At 45.2% G+C, this 16872-nt stretch overlaps 2 protein-coding genes across 7 annotated transcripts in view; one reads left to right on the forward strand and one right to left on the reverse strand.

The window, feature by feature from the left end:
- LOC100914984 (zinc finger protein 454-like) overlaps nt 1-16872 on the reverse strand; it is a 388067-nt gene that overhangs the window by 250157 nt on the left and 121038 nt on the right. The gene's annotated exons all lie outside the window — the stretch shown is intronic.
- LOC100934701 (zinc finger protein 260) lies at nt 1898-11404 on the forward strand. Of its 5 annotated transcripts, none has more exons than XM_031964023.1 (4): nt 1898-2024; nt 2673-2918; nt 4201-4327; nt 8260-11404. In XM_031964023.1, exons 2-4 carry the CDS (start codon nt 2886-2888, stop codon nt 10269-10271), a joined length of 2172 nt encoding a protein of 723 aa, XP_031819883.1. In that variant the 5' UTR covers nt 1898-2024; nt 2673-2885; the 3' UTR covers nt 10272-11404. The 5 variants fall into 5 exon arrangements, with proteins under 5 accessions (XP_031819883.1, XP_031819884.1, XP_031819882.1 ...); XM_031964024.1 differs by lacking the exon at nt 1898-2024 and adding an exon at nt 2108-2164 and having other exon boundaries at nt 2780-2918; XM_031964022.1 differs by lacking the exon at nt 1898-2024 and having other exon boundaries at nt 2418-2918.

Raw genomic sequence — 16872 nt, forward strand, 5'->3', positions numbered from 1 at the left:
CACAGACAACCATTTCTAGGAGACAATCCTGTCAACTAAAAGGGAGGCTGCTTTCAACCAGGGGCCTGCTAAGAGGAAGAGGCCTGGGCAGCTTGCTCAGAAAGGAGGGCCTTATGGAAAGCAGAAGAGACCTCATGGGTATCAGTGAAGCAAGTCTTTCTGAGAAGGTCTATGAGGTCCTCTGTGCCCCATTCCTGGTCATCATGAGCTGGAGTTAGAATGCCAGGGTCCTATTGATGTCCCTTCTTCTGCCAGGACCTGCTTCTAGTCCACTCAGTGCCACTTTAGGGCTCTAATTGGACTTGGATAAAAATGCAAACCTATGGTTTCCTGAGACCTCCTCCTCCCTCATCTGTCCATCCCCTCCCAGTCTCCCTCCTTTGTATTCTGGGACTCAGACCCTGCTTCTGAGTAGAAAGTCTGCCACAAGAAAACCTTGGAGTAGATTTCCCAGAGGAGTCTGTGTTGATGTCCTGGCAGAACTTAGGTCTTGGGAAAATTGAGGTTCTGGAGGAAAGACCATCAGTCCCTGTCAATGTGGTTCTGATGGAACTGAGTTTGTTCTAAAGTAAACGATGTGGTTTAATCGAAAAGTCACTTGTCTTCTCCTCTTAGGATACTGTGATGTTTGACCCTCTATAGCTGGATCAGCCCTAAAGGAAAAACTCTCTGAAAATTGGTCCTTATGCAGTATGTGGAGACATGAGGAAGGATCCAGAGCGTCCCTCAATCAGGAGTCTGAGATCCAGGAGACTGAACTAGTGCAAGAACCGAGCAGCAGGTAAGGAGCCGGTGACAGAGGAAGGAACAACCTTCAGCCTCTGCCTCAGGGAGTTTGGCCGGGAAAAGGACTGAGAGAGAAGGATGGCTCCAAGGGGGGGGGTTCAAGGAGGTTTCCTTAAAGGTGGGGAGCTGGGCCTGTTGGGAAGTGACCAACTGAGAGGGGAAGCTTCACCCCTGGAGGGAACTGGGCCTGGCGAATGAGGGAGGGGGCCCACTGTTGGGGAGGGGCTGGCGGGGGATCCAGGGGCGGCTAAAGAAGCTCCTGGAGGAGGCAGATTTCCATGTAACCAAGGAGTCGGGACCTTGGGAACCTTCCTCTGACTCCTTTCCCAGAGATGTCCAAGGCTGTCAGCAAGGAAGGGCTCACACTGTGGGGGAGACGGTTGCAGTTGGGGAGGTTCCTGTAACCCAAGAGGTGCGAGAGCAAGAGCCAGATTTAACAAATGCTCCCAAGAATGAGCACTAAGGTTCGAAGGCAGCTCCTGGTCCCCGGGCCAGGACCTCCTTGGATCCCTGCTGGGGGGGGGGAAGAGCGCTGGGATTATCCGAGTTGTGCAGAGGAGCATCCCCAGACACGGGGAGATCGCTTCGGGGTCCCATGTCCTCCAGGCGGGGAGACTGAGGCGCGCGTGGGAGGGAGGGGAAGGTGAAGCGATGGGCTGGGAGAACTTCCCTGACTAAAGCCCGGGGCAGGGCTCACACACCTCCCGGGGAAGAGGCCGGAGGTACAGGCCCCAAAGACCTTCCCCTTCTCCCAAGCCTCTGACACCCGGGGGGCCCCTACCCCCCAAAGTCTAGCGGCGTCGCAGAGTCTTCCCGTAGGACTTTAAGCACACGTCGGCACGCACCCGGCCTCAGTCTCCCCGCCCGTAGGAAGAAGCTGAGGGCAGCGCCGCTTCCCAGGGACCGCGAGCACTCACCGTGCCCACGTGTCCGGAATACTGGGGGTAAAGCGGGGCGCTGCCCGCCCCTCGGGACCTAATGCGTTAAAAAGCCGCCGGGAACCGGAAGGAGAAAAGGGGGTGAGGGGAAGGCCGGGACCAGGGGGAGAATGACGTCATAACCCCTCCCCACACAAGCAGCCTTGAACGCGTGGCCAAGCAGAATCCCTCCCAGTGACGTCACGCTGTTCCTCGGCCCCTCCTCCCGCGGCGGGTCAGCACCAGGGCACGGTGGGAGGCTCTTGTGCGCAGGTGCGTCTTCCTGGGTCCAGGTGTGGTTCTGTTCTTCCTTTGTGCGGGGTAAGTCAGGGGAGGGGGGAGGAGAGAGGAGGGAGGGGGGGAGGGCTTCTGTGCGCAGGCGCGACCTCGGAGCCTCCCCCCTCCCCCGCCTTCCTTTTTAACAATCCCCCTTTACCGCCCCTCGCGAGGACGTAGTTGGGGTCAGTTGGTGTGACAGAGACCCCGAAATCCGGGGCGGGGGGGGGGCGTGTTCCGAGGGGGATGTCGGGAGGCGCCACTTGTGCAGAAGTTACACGCGCGGGCGCGGGAGTGCCCCGGGTGCCTCACGCCGGGAGCGATTTCACTTGCGTGGCCGAGAAAGGGGAGGGATCAGTGCGCGGTGTTCCCGGGAGCTGCGGGGGGAGGGGGAGGAGCCGCCGAGTTTTTCTGACCCTTTACCCACCGACCCCCAGTTTTGCGTGGGTTTCTCCGGGGTCCTGTGTACGCCTGGGGGAGGGGCGAGGACTCCAGAGCTTGACCCCCGTTTGCTTCAGTTTCCTCCTGGGTAAAAAGGGAGTGAGGGCAGCCCCTCCCCCTCCTGCTGCCAATGAGATCCCTGCAAAGCGCTAAGGGTGGGCTGGCAGCTAGTGCTTCCCCTGGCAGCGAATGCGCGCGTCCGCCAGCCCCCGTTTTCTGAACTTAGAATCTCTCTGCCTTGTTCTCCTTAAGCTTCCATCTCTCTGCCGCCGCCTCCTCTGAGCTGGGAGCTCTCGCCCTCCTCCTGGGGAGCACCGCTCCCCATTGTCCTGCCCTGACATCTCTCTCGTTGTGGGCAGGTCCGCATCCAGCCTGGGCCCAGGAGCCTCAGAGCCGGCCTCCCTCCCTGGGCCCCCCCCCCCCCCCCCCCGGCCCGGCCGAGCACCCACGCCCGGAACCAGAGACATGGCCCCCGGCAGCCGGAGCCCCCCCTCCCAGGTGAGTGCAGCGCCCCCCCCCCAGGTGTTCAGGGGACTCTCTGTAGGGGGAGCCCTTAATGGGGACGTTCCCGGGGGCGTCCGATGTCCCAGTGGGTGGAGCTGGCAGAGCGAGCCTGGGGACGCTGGAGCCGCTGCCTCGGCTTCGGCGTCGGGCAGGGCCCCAGGGGAAAGCGGGCGGGCACCGGGGGGTTGTGGAGGCCGGGACGGGCAGCGCACGGCGGGGAGCTCGTGGCCCCATCCTGAGGAGCTTCCTGTAAAATGTCCAGTCAGAGAAAAGGAGCGATTTCCGGCTTCTCTGGTGGGAAACGGGGCCACAAAGGAGCGAGAGAGCAGGGGAAGGGGCTGTTCTGACCCCCGTGATGTGGGAGGGACCAGAAAAGGCCTTCCCAGAGGGATGGTTTGCGCTGCGAATAAATGCAGCGCAGGGAAGAACGCCCATGAAGGGAATGCCGGGAAAAGGGAAACTTTGATTCTTGGGAATCTCAAAATTAAGGGAAAATAGTCACAAATTATCTAATGGCTCAAAAAGTCAATAATACAAATAAAGGAAAATAAAAGCCAAATATAGATTAAAAATAGAACACATCAAATGATTTAAATCACAAAATGATTTTTAAAAAAGAGAACAGATTCTGATCTACAAGAATGAGATTTGGGGACAGTGGATAGAGCACCATCTCTGAAGTCAGGAGGACCTGAGTTCAAATCTGGCCTCAGACACTTCCTAGGTGGGACCCCAGGCAAGTCACTTAACACCAATTGCCTCAGTCAAAAAAAAATTTATTAACTAAAAATTAGATTTGCTCTAAAATAATTAAACTCCTGAAAAAGCGCATCTTTGTTCTTTCCTCAGTGATCACTGTTAGGGTCCTCTTCCCTACTCCCACCCCGGAGACTTAGCAAGGACTTAGCAAATTTACAAACTCTTCCTAGAATTTTCTTAATACATCGCTTAGGACACTCCTGGTGAGGACCAATCTCACAGGACCTTTTTTCCTTTTCTGCCATACCTTCTATAGAGCCCAAGTGTTCTTCCTAATTCCCCTGGAAGCAGCAGTCTGCAGTAAGACATTTTTCCAGCTTTTTATTCCAACATTTTCTCGATATTCCCCATGGGCTCATAATGACCTTTTCCAGCTCTTGGCTCTGACCCTCCTAAAGGTTCTCTAAGTTTTAAGTAAATCCCATCCCTTCTCTAGTTTCTTCCTCTAAGGTGATGAGGGTTGGACAACATTAATTCTCCTTTTTGGCTCTAAATCAAGTGACTTTTGATGGTTTAGGAGTTGGTGACACTCAGGGACATTATCGTGGACTTCACCGAGGAGGAGTGGGGGCTCCTGGACCCTTCTCAAAAGGAGCTGTACAAGGAGGTCACGCTGGAGAATGTCCAGAACCTGCTGTCCCTGGGTAAGGACTATTTCCTCTCTTTTCTTTATGTTCATAATTAGGCCCAAATTAGCCCAAGTGGCAGAGAATGGATCCCTTCTTTGAAAAATCTCAGAAGGTCCACTGAGTGTGACTGAAGGCAAGTCACTTAAGCCCAAATACCTCAAAAAAAAAAAAAGTTTTTTTCTTCTTTAAATTTTGAAATCTCCTTTCCTAATTGGTTGACTCTCCTCATAATTTTTTTGGGATTGATCTTATTTATTTTATTTGGTTTTCCTCAACCTCTTTTATTTGATTTGTGCCTTGTGCTGCCCAAAATAGACCTTAAGGTGAAAACTTACAGGAATATACTAGCCAAGTTTCAAAGCTCCCAGGTCAAGGAGAAAATACTACAAGGAAGAAGAAAAAAAAAATTTCTGTACTATGGAACTACAATCAGAATGACACAAGACTTAGTAGCTTCTAAATTAAAAGGCCACAGGGCTTGGGACATTGTATTTTATACAGCAAGAGAACTGGAATTCTGACTAAAATGATTTACCCAACAAAAGTGAATGGGGAAAAAAAATAGGTCATATCATGAATTGAAAGATATTTCAGTATTTGTGATTAAAAAAAAAAAAAAAAAAACCAGAACTCAGTGGAAAATTGGACATAGACAATCTAGGAAAATCTTAAGATAAATATAAAGTCAAACTTTTGACTTTTCATATGTGAAAATATCATCATTAACTGTTGGACTCAGTTGAATATGAGGGGCTAATTTTTACAAATCTCTCAAAAGTTAATTCTTACAAAAAAAAAAAAAAAATTGGGTAGGAAGTGTTAAATGAAGGAACTAGAACAAGTCCTGAAAGAAAGACTGAGATAGAGGAAATTGGTGGGAAGTGAAGGATTAGTGGTGAAATCTTATTCTCACAGGGTAAACAGAAGAGGAAATAGAATATCTAAATAAACCTAATTTAGAAAAAGCAATTGAATTAGGTCATAAATGAACTTCTGACAGAAAAACACAAGGATTAGACAGATGTCCAAGGAAATTCTACCAAATAATAAAAGGTCAACTAATTCCAAAATTAAATAATTTGTTCGGAATATAGGCAAAGAAGACATACTTCAGATCTTTTTGTGAAAGAAGTATGATATTATTACCTAAGCCTAGAAGAGAATGAACAAGAAAGAAAATCATAGATCAATTTCATTAATGGATATGGATGCAAAAATCCTAAATAAAATACTAGCTAGGAGACTGCATCAATTCATTAGAAAGATACAGCACAACTGGGTTTTATACCAGAAATGTAGGAATGGTTTAATATAAGGAAAGTTTTTCGTAGTTATTCACATAATGGATTAGTTCAATAATAAATAATAAAATAGAAAATCATGTCAAATGAATAGGTGAAGAAAATACTTTTGGTAAAATACAACACTCATTTCTATTAAAAAAAAACATTTGGAAGTATAAGTGGATTTGTCCTTAAACTATCAGCAAGTATCAGTTGTAAAGTAAACTAGCAGTCTTCCCAAGAAGATGTGTTCAACAAGAATGTTTACTGTCATGGATACTATTCTGGAATTGCATTGGAAATCTTAGAAATAGTAATAAGAGAGAAAAAAATAGAAGGAATCAGAATAGGGAATCAGGCGATAAAATTGTCTTTTTGAAGATGTGATGACATCCTTGGAGTATTGAAAATACTCAACTAAAAACCTTAAATGTTTAATAACCTAGTAAAGCAGAAGATGAAGTAAACCCAATAAACCATCAGCATTCCTCTATATCATCAACACAGCTGTGCAAGAAGAGATAGTAAGAGATACCATATTCAAAATAGATCTCGACAGTATAAACTTTGTCGGAGTTAAACCTGCCAAACTAAATCCAGGAAGCACAAGAATATAAATATTAAAAACTTTTATGGAAATGAAGCTAAAATATAAACAAAAAAAATTAATTGTTCATAGGTAGCTAGAACCATTATGATAAATTTTATTTAGATTTATACATTCAATAACATCACAATTCAGTTACCAAAAATTGTTTTACTATTCTAGAAAAAATAAGAAAATTAACCTGGAAGAACAGAAGATCAAGAATATCATAGTTAGCAATGAAAAAAAAACGTTAAGGAAAGACGTTCAATAGTATCAACTTTTAAAACTATTAGAAGACTGACTTATTAAAATTATCTGGTATTAGCTAAGAAATAGAAAGATAAATCAGTGGAAATTAGAGATATCGTTTACAGTGTCAAATAAGGTCACCTTGTATTTGAAAAATGTAAAGACAAAATTTTGGGATAAGAATTCATTATGTGATAGAAATTGTAGGGAAAACTAGAAAGAAATATGGCAGAAATTGGGCATTGATCAATATCTTTCTCAAGATAAATATAAAATAGATACATGTTCCAGATTTGAAGAGAGATTTTATAAGACATTTTGAAGGATATGGAACATATTACTTATCAGACTTATGTATAGGAGAGCAAAAAAAGAGACCATGGTGAGGTGCAAAAGGAATAAATTTCAGATTCTATCAAATTCAGAGTTTTTACAAATAAAGCAAATGTAGCCAGGATCCAGAAGGAAAGGAGCAAATTAGATAAAATCATTTTTAGATAGTTTCTCAGGTAAAGGTCTTATATCTTAAAAATACAAAGATCTTTGTGAAATCTAAAAGAATACCAATCTTCCCTAATTGATAAATGATCAAAAGATATGAACAGCCAATTTTATATGAAGAAATCCAAGCAATTCATAATCATAACAGAAAGTACTCTATGTCATTGCTTGTTACTATCAGCAAACAGAACAAAACAACTAATTTCATATGCCCTCTTACTTAGTCTAGAATCATGGGTCCAGAATGTCTTTGGCATATCTTTCTTTGAAAATGAGGCACAACACGAATGTTTGTGGCAGCCCTTTTTGTAGTGGCTAGAAACTGGAAACTGAATGGATGTCCATCAGTTGGAGAATGGCTGAATAAATTGTGGTATATGAAAATTATGGAATATTACTGTTCTGTAAGAAATGACCAACAGGATGATTTCAGAAAGGCCTGGAGAGACTTACACGAACTGATGCTGAGTGAAATGAGCAGGACCAGGAGATCATTATATACTTCAACAACAATACTAGATGATGACCAGTTCTGATGGATCAGGCCATCCTCAGCAACGAGATCAACCAAATCATTTCTAATGGAGCAGTAATGAACTGAACTAGCTATATCCAGAAAAAGAACTCTGGGAGATGACTAAAAACCATTACATTGAATTCCCAATCCCTATATTTATGCACACCTGCATCTTTGATTTCCTTCACAAGCTAATTGTACAATAATTCAGAGTCTGATTCTTTTTGTACAGCAAAATAATGTTTTGGTCATGTATACTTATTGTGTATCTAAGTTATATTTTAATATATTTAACATCTACTGGTCATCCTGCCATTTAGGGGAGGGGGTGGGGGTGGGGGTAAGAGGTGAAAAATTGGAACAAGAGGTTTGGCAATTGTTAATGCTGTAAAGTTACCCATGTATATATCCTATAAATAAAAGGCTATTAAATTAAAAAAAAAAAAAAAAAAAGAAAAGAAAATGAGGCACAAACTCATCTCCCACGGAGTTGCTCTAATCTGTTCACACCAAGTCCAATGGTCTTCCTGCCTGTAGCTGCCGCTTTTGTTGAATGGGATTGTTTATCTCCGAGTGAGGAAGTCCATGATGGGACCAGTCCTCTGTGTGTCTCCTTTGTCACTCTCACCTCCTGTCTCTTCTCTTATAGTGACATGGTCTATCCAAGGCTAATGTTGGCTCCATGAGTACAGCCAGGAAGTTTTCTTGCACTTAGGTTGGTGATGAAAAGGTTATGAGCTTCATAAGTCTTCAGTAAGATTGGTATTGCATATATTTGTGTCTGTATGTGTATGTGTATTTTTTTCAGATGTACAGACCAGATTCCAAGTAAATAAATTGACTGGAAAACCAGGAATTTTTGTGGAAGAATGTGATCTGCAAAGAGTCATGAGAGATGGTTCCTGTGACTTCAAGTTGAAAGAAATCCATGGTTCGAATATTGAGGCAGATCAACATCCAAAAAATGAATGTCAACTTGTTGAAATTGGAAAGAAAATTGGACAGTCTTCAACCCTCAACCATTGTAAGAAAATTTCCTCAGAGATTGATTGTCTTCAGGACAATGGATATAGCAAATGCTTCACTGAAGAAGTAGAGCCCTTTCAGTCCCAGGAGACTCCTAGATCTCAGAGAATCCACACTGGAAAGAAACTTTTTGATTGTAACCTGTGTGGAAAAGCTTTTAGATGGAGGTCCTGTCTTGCTAAACATCAGAGAGTTCACAGTGGAGAGAAACCTTTTGATTGTAATCAATGTGGAAAGACCTTCAAAAGGAGGTGTCATCTTGCTAAACACCAGAAAATCCACACTGGAGAGAAACTTTTTAATTGTAATCAGTGTGGAAAGGCTTTCACCTGGAAATCCAATCTTGATAAACACCAGAGAATCCACACAGGAGAGAAACCTTTTGTTTGTATTCAGTGTGGAAAGATCTTCAGAAAGAAGTGTCATCTTGATAAACATCAGAAAATCCACACTGGAAAGAAACTTTTTAATTGTAGTCAGTGTGGAAAAGCATTCACCTGGAAGTCCAATCTTGAGAAACATGAAAGAGTCCACACTGGAGAGAAACCTTTTGTTTGTAATTGTTGTGGAAAGGCTTTCACACAGAGCTCTAATCTCAATACACATCAGAAAATTCACACTGGAGAGAAGCCTTATGAATGTAGTCACTGTGGAAAGGCTTTCACACAAAGTTCCAATGTTTATGCACATCAGAAAATCCACACTGGAGAGAAGCCGTATGAATGTAACCAGTGTGGAAAGGCTTTCACAGAGATCTCTAATCTTAATGCACATCAGAAAATCCACACAGGAGAAAAGCCTTATGAATGTAATCAATGTGGAAAAACTTTTACACACAGCTATACTCTTAATGCACATCAGAAAATCCACACTGGCAACAAGCCTTATGAATGTAGTCAGTGTGGAAAGGCTTTCACATTCCCTTTCCAACTTGCCTTACATCAGAAAATCCACACTGGAGAGAACCTTTTTTATTGTAATCAGTGTGGAAAGGCTTTCACATGGAGGTCCAGTCTTGTTAAGCATCAGAGAATCCATAGTGGAGAAAAACTTTTTAATTGTAATCAGTGTGGAAAGGCTTTCACATGGAAATCCAGTCTTGTTAAACATCAAAGAGTCCACACTGGAGAGAAACCTTTTGTTTGTAATTGTTGTGGAAAGGCTTTCACTCAGAGCTCTAATCTTAATGCTCATCAGAAAATCCACACTGGAGAGGAACCTTATGAGTGTAGTCAAAATGGAAAGGCTTTCACATTCCCTCTCCATCTTGCTGTACGTCAGAACCTTTTTTATTGCAATCAGTGTGGAAAGGCTTTCAGATGGAAGTCCAGTCTTGCTAAACATCAGAGAATCCACACTGGAGAGAAACCTTATGTTTGTAATCAGTGTGGAAAGGCTTTCACCAATAGCTCTAATCTTTATGTACATCAGAAAATCCACACTGGAGAGAAGCCTTATGACTGTAGTCAGTGTGGAAAGGCTTTCACATCTCCTTACCGCCTTGCTGTCCATCAGAGAATCCACACTGGAGAGAATCTTTTTGATTGTAGTCATTGTGGAAAGGCTTTCACACAGAGGTCCAGTCTTAACAAACATCAGAGAATCCATACTGGAGAGAGACCATTTGTTTGTAACCATTGTGGAAAGGCTTTCACTAATAGCTCTAATCTTAAACCACATCAGAAAATCCACACTGGAGAGAAACCTTATGAGTGTAGTCAGTGTGGAAAGGCTTTCAAATCCAGCTTCATTCTTGCTTTACATCAGAGAATTCACAATTGGGTGAAAACTTAGGAATGTAATGTGGAAAGGCTCTCAGACAGAGCTGCAGCATTGCTGGACTTCTAGAAGTCCACACTGAGGGGGAACTACATAAGTGTAATCAATGTGGAATGATTTCACACTGAACAACTCCACTCTTGAGAAGCAATAGAGAATTCATACTTGAGACAAACTGAGCTTTTTCCTTACCACACTTGAGAGGAACCTTATGCATATTATCAGGGTGGTAATGCCTTCAGGCAAGAAGCATCTCTTATTTCCCACCTCAGAATTCATATTAGAATCTCATCACTGTCAAGGATAAGGGAAGTAATTTACATGAATTTCAGAGCATCTTTAGTATTAGAAAAATTATTCTGAGGAGTTCCCTAGGGCTTAAGTGTGGGAAGGCTTTTAGCTAGAGATATAAAGTGAGTATACAAATCAAACATTTCCTGAGAGCAAAGTATAAAGGAATTTATTTAAAAACAATTTTTAGGTAAACATTGTTTTTCTATTTTGAAAGAGGAAAGCAAGTTTGCATATTAGTGAAATGCATGTGCTTGTTTAGTTTTAGACAAAGAATTCTTACACTATCCTTTAATATTGCCAAATTTTTACAACCCCCACATTTAGTTATATGATTTCTCATGGCGTCAAGACCCACAGTTTCTGAAGCTTTGTGCCAGAGCACAGCCTTTTCTTAGATATCCCAACAAAAGAGACCTCATCACACATCCCAAATTGTATCCAATATATAAATACCTATATATGTGATAATTTGCCTCTAATCCTATTGTCATAAGTGTTCAATAATACATAGTATTCATAGAGTCTCATTCCCTGACTAATTGGTACTCATTACTCTTGTAAGAATGAAAGTTCACAGAAGGTCACTATAAACAACAGGATTATATGATGACCAGCTCTGAGGGATGTGGCTCCCTTCGACAATGAGATGATTCAGACCAGGTCCAACTGTTCAGTGATGAGAGTCAGCTACACCCAGAGAGAGAACCGTGGGAGATGAGTGTGGACCCAGAATAGCCTTTCCACGCTTTCTGTTGTTGGGTGCTTGCATTTTTCTTTTTCTTCTCAGGGTTTTTTTTCCCCTTAACTTCTAGATCTGATTTTTCTTGTGTAGCAGGATAATTGTATAAATATGTATACATATATTGGATTTAACATATATTTTAACATTTAACATGTATTGGACCACCTGCCCACTGGGGGAAGGGGGGGAAAAGTTGGGAGGGAGGGTTTTGCAAGGGTCAATGTTGAAAAGTACCCATGCATGTTTTTTGTAAATATCTATAATTAAAAAAGAGAGAGAAAAAAGTTCTAAATGGTCTTTGCACGTCATTGGGAAAATAAAATACTATTAAAAAGGAAAACAAAATATTCCTTATTCCAAAGGTGCTTTAATCGGTGGTACTTGTTACAACCCCTGAAACAAGGTTTCCCCTTTTTTCTCCTGTTTTCTGCCTTTTCTTCTTTTCCTTGATCCAATCTATCAGTCCAGGAGTCGACAAGGTTCACTTTCCTTTCCTCTTTGGTCTTTGACTTGATTGAGTTGCCTCATGTCCCCCTCAGTGAGTTCCTTTTCCTCGTTTTGAGGTCTCCTCACGTTCTAAGATTTAGTTTCAGAAAACTCAGTTCTCCCCGAGGATGGTGGGAAGACTCGGAACCCCCTTTCTTCCCCTGTCACCCTTGTGTTCTCCCACTCGCTGAGCGGTTTTGTTTGGGTCCGCGGCAGGGCCCGGAGCTGGGCCATGAGCTCCTTAGATCCCGCCCCCCCCAAGGCCGAGGGGGGAGGGGGCGCAGGGAGTGTCTGCAGTTCACAGAGGAGCAAACCGGGCTCCCTGCCGGGGGAGGCCCCAAGGTGGGCGGACGGGGAGACTGGCGGGAGGTGCTGCCCTCCTCCCCCCTCCCCGCGGGGGAACAGCTACCCTGAGCGCTCAGAAATCGGACTCAAGGTAAAAGGCAAGAAGGGATTTTGATCTTCAGAAAGGGCAGCGGGCCAGGGAACGCGGCAAAGCAAGAAGCGCCCGCGCATCGGGCCCCGCCTCCCCCTGGCCCGGGGCGTCCGGCTCGGTCCGCATTAAGTAGCTCCCCACAAACCGAGGCCTGATCCGTCACGTGCTGTTGCGTGCATCGGTCCCTAAGGCTAAGGAATCGATCAGGGAGGGGGGAGGGGAGGGGGCAGGAGAGGGGGCGGGGAGTCTGCGTGCCGCGAGGGCAAAGGTCGGGCCGCCCCGGGGGCGGGGGTGGAGACCAGGTCCAGGGGAGAGGTTTTCCCCATTCGCCCTGAGAACGGCCCCCGTCCTCCGGAGGGGAGGGGCCCGAGCACCGGGCATGCGCGCAGGGGTCCAGGCCTGCAGGCGTGCGGTGCGATGTGCTTGTGTGTGCAGGGGTGCCTGTCGGGCTTTCCCCAGCTGCTGCAGGCCCCGCAGTCTGCTCCCGTCAGCGCATGCGTGTAGCTCCTGGGGGCGTTTCCAGGAGAACTTTGGGCACACTCCGCCCTCGGCCTCTGCCTCGGTTTTCCTGTGGGTAAGAATGGCTTGGGAGCACCACTTCTCACTGGGACCCGGGAGCATTCAGTAACCAGTGTCCCGAATTCTGGGGCCAAACAGGACGGGCCCCGCAAAGGGCCACCCGGAACTGGAAGCAGAAACGGGGCGAAGGGGGAGGAGGCCCGGGTGAGAATGACGTCACACCCCGTCTCCCCCCCCCGGGAGCCTTGAGCACGTGGCCACCAGGATGCGGCCCAGGGACATGGCGCCGGCGTCGGCCTTTCCCCAGGCTGCTGAGCCCAGGGCATGCTGGGAGCCTCCTGGGGCGCAGGCTCAGCTTCCTAGTTCCGGGGTTTGGTTGTGGTTCTTTGTGGGGGTGAGGGAGGGAAGAGGGGGCCAGCGCGCAGGGGCGGCCTCGGAGTCTCCCTGACATCTGATGCGGCTGTGAGTGTGCGGGTGCCAGTGCCAGTGTGTCCCAGCTGTGCAAGAGAGGCTGCGGGTACCGGAATTGTGACGGCCCCTGGGTGGGTGCGGAAATGCGCCTGGGGGCCGTGGTTCTGAACGCTTTCACCTGCAGGGGCCGAAATGCGAGCGAGTCCGGGCTTCCTTCTGGCCGGACTGGGGCTACTGGGCGTTTCTGGGGGAGCCCGACCAGCCCCCCATGCAACGAGCCCCCAGTTTTGCGTGACCTTCTCACGGGGCCTGCAGGGGTCCGATGTACGGGGGGATGGGGGGGAGGATTCTGTAGCTTAATCCCCGTTTCCCTCCATTCCCTGCTGTGTGAAAAGGGGCTGAGAACAGCCCCTCGCCCCTCTCTCACAGAGATCGCTTCTTTAAAGCACTAAGCACAGGGCGGGGTAGACAGAAAGCGCTCTCTACCCGTACCTCTTAGCGGAAATTTTACCCAGACCTCCATTGGGCTGGAGGACAGTGGGGGAAGGGCGGTGCTGCTCAGGGTCTGAGCCTCCCATTCAGCTCTGCCCCTTGGCCTCTTTTCCGCCCTGTGGTCTTGGGCCCTCGGTCAGCATTTCTAGGGTCTTTGGGACGTGGGGGTCTCACGTTACAGATGGGGAAACTGAGGCAGGCAGGAAAGAAGGGCTTGGCCATGGCCACACCGGGAGAGCCTTCCTTAAGTCTTCTTGCAGAAAGCCAAAACGTAGAACCAGACAGAACGGCCGCCCTGGACTCAGAGACTCTCATCCTAAGTGAGTGCAGTCTGTCCACAGAAGTGACCAGCATCAGTCAAAGTGGAATCTGAGAGAGCCAAGGAAATTTTATCCTGTGTAGACAGAGATTGTTCTTTGAAGGGCTGGCAGCAGAGCAAAATGATCCTGCTGGTTCTGTTCATTTCCTTCTGCCTGAAATCACATTGGTCTTCCCAAGTCTCTGGACCGTTCATATTTGCCACTTCTTACGTCGAGTCAGTAAGCATTTAGAATGTGAGTCCTTCCTGTCAAATACTGTGCTAACCTAGTGGAAATGCAGAGATTGAAAGACAGTCCTTGCTCTAACAGCAAACGATAAAGCTGTGTCCCAAGGAGCTACATTATAAATGGGAGGCACTTTCAGCTGAGATGGGAAGGAAGCCAGGAGGCCCAAGTGAGGAAGGAGGACATTGCAAACACGAGAAGTAGCCATTGGAAAGGCATAGTCAGGGGATGGATCAGCTATGGATCCTTGGTCGAGAATCAGCCAGGAGAAAAATACTAGTGAGAAGACTGGACAGGCTTTGGGCATTGGTTATGTGCTGTCTGCCATGTCCCAGGAGCCATATAAATATGATCCTGTTATGAAATTGTCCCCGTTCTTGTTAGAGACAAGCCAGTGTTAGAAGCAGAGGATCCAGCCAGATAGCAAGCTGTGATGTATTTATTCATAAGAATTAGATAAACTTCATGAGTATGTGGTAGAAATGTGTCTCACTTCCACAGCTGATATGTAGTCTTTCCATGTTGGCTATACATGACTTATCCTTTTCATAAGATAGGTTAGGTCTTGCAGCCAGGCTTACAAAGTTTTAGGTCAGATCAGGTTCGGTGCCATTAATAGGGAAGGATACATTTTTAGCAAGAGAAAACAAATGTAAATTTAGAGTTAGAAAGGTTTGTTTCTAATAATAGATAAACAGTATTTACTTGATTATTCAGGTAGTTACTCAACATTTGCTAAGGCCTTTATACCTTAGATAGAATAACAGGACTGGAAGTAAGTCTGAATTTCCTTAAAAGTGTTTTTTGGGAAGAGAAATATTGAAGGGGACATTGAGTACATTGATGTAATTATAGCCAGTCTAGAGTCGAATGGCAGGGGTCCTCAAACTTTTTAAATAGGGGGCCAGTTCACTGTCCCTCAGACTGTTGGAGGGCTGGACTATGGTAAAAACAAAAACTATGAACAAATTCCTATGCACGCTGCATATATCTTATTTTGAAGTGAAGAAACAAAATGGGAACAAATACAATATTTAAAATGAAGGAAAGTTAAATCAACAAACTTACCAGTATTTCAATGGGAACTATGGGCAGGCCCTGCTTTTGGCTAATGAGATGGTCAATGTCTGGTTCCATATTTGTCACTGTTAGTCGTAACAAGTGATGCAAGTGTGCATCCATTAGTCTTGGTCTGGTTGGAGATTTCAAATGTTTCATTCTAGAAAAAGTCTGTTCACAGACATAAGTGCTGCCAAAGATGGTTGCCATTTTGAGTGCGTGGTTCCTGAGATGAGGATATATCTCAGAAGCGAGAGATGCATAGAAATTATGAAGACTCCTTGACTTGAATGCATCTTTCAGAGAGTCACAATTCTGCAGTTCAGCCAGTTCCATTTGGTAAATTGTATCTACATTTTCAATGTCAATAGAAAATGGGTTATGGAAAAACTGTATGACCTGTTCATGGAGATGAAGCTCTTTAAATCTAAATTGGAACTCCTTTTGCAATTTTTCCAGTGAATCCACACATGTTTTGTTTGGGAATGCAATCAGTGGGTTTTCCGCTAACAGATTTTGAGTTGTGGGGAGATGGCAGAAGTTTTCCTCCTTCACTTGTTTGATGAGGAGGCCTAATTTTACTTCAAATGCTTTGACATGTGATTGCATATCATAGATGAGCTTCCCTTTTCCTTGAAGTTGCATATTGAAATTGTTGAGTAGCTCTGTTACATCTGTCAGAAAGGCAAGGTGCCATTTCCATTCTGCATCATTGAGCTCTGGTACTTCTTTGTTTTTTGAAAGCAGAAAAGTTGTAATCTGTGGAAGTAAGTTATAGAAACATTTCAAAACTCTCCCTCGACTTGGCCAATGGACTTCTGCGTGATATAGAACATCTTCATACTCAACATTTAGCTCAGACAGAAATTCCTGTAATTGTCTGTGATTTAGTGCATTAGCTCTAATGAAGTTAACACAAGATACCACAATTTTCATACCAGAGTCCCACTTCAGTGATTTACTACACAGCGTTTGTTGGTGCATGAGGCAGTGTATGGCTATTGGATGAGAATGGTTATGTTTGTCCATCTCTTGGTTAACATGAGCAATTACTCCTTTCTTAGACCCCACCATGCTAGGAGGACCATCAGTTGTCACGCTGGCTAGTTTAGCCCAGTCCACCTCCAAATCATTCATAGTTTGGCAAACCTTTTCATAGATATCCTCTCCTGTAGTTGTTCCTTTGATGCCTTGCAGTGCAGCAAGCTCGTCTATGACTTCGAAATTATCATTCGTCCCACAAGTAAAAATTAGAAGTTGTGCAGAATCACGAACATCATTGCTTTCGTCGAGTGCCAAGGAAAAATATGAAATTTTTTTTATGGAGTTTTGCAAATGCCGATGCAGATTGTCTCCCATTTCTTCAATCCTCCGTGTAATTGTAGGTCCTGAAAGATTCACTGTACTAAATAAATCGGGCTTCTCTGGACATATCTCTTTGGCAACAGAAAGAAGGCATTCTTTAACAAATTCTCCCTCCACAAATGGTCTACCAGTGCCTGCTATTAGCTTGGCGACTTGAAAACTTGCTCGCAGTGATGAAATATTTAGTTGCCTCTGCTTCACAAAAGTATTTTGCTGAGTTGTCAATGTATTTTTCAGTTTTATTATTTTACCTTTTCTCACTTCTCC

This window comes from Sarcophilus harrisii, chromosome 3, assembly GCF_902635505.1.
Source record: "Sarcophilus harrisii chromosome 3, mSarHar1.11, whole genome shotgun sequence".
NCBI lineage: Eukaryota > Metazoa > Chordata > Mammalia > Dasyuromorphia > Dasyuridae > Sarcophilus > Sarcophilus harrisii.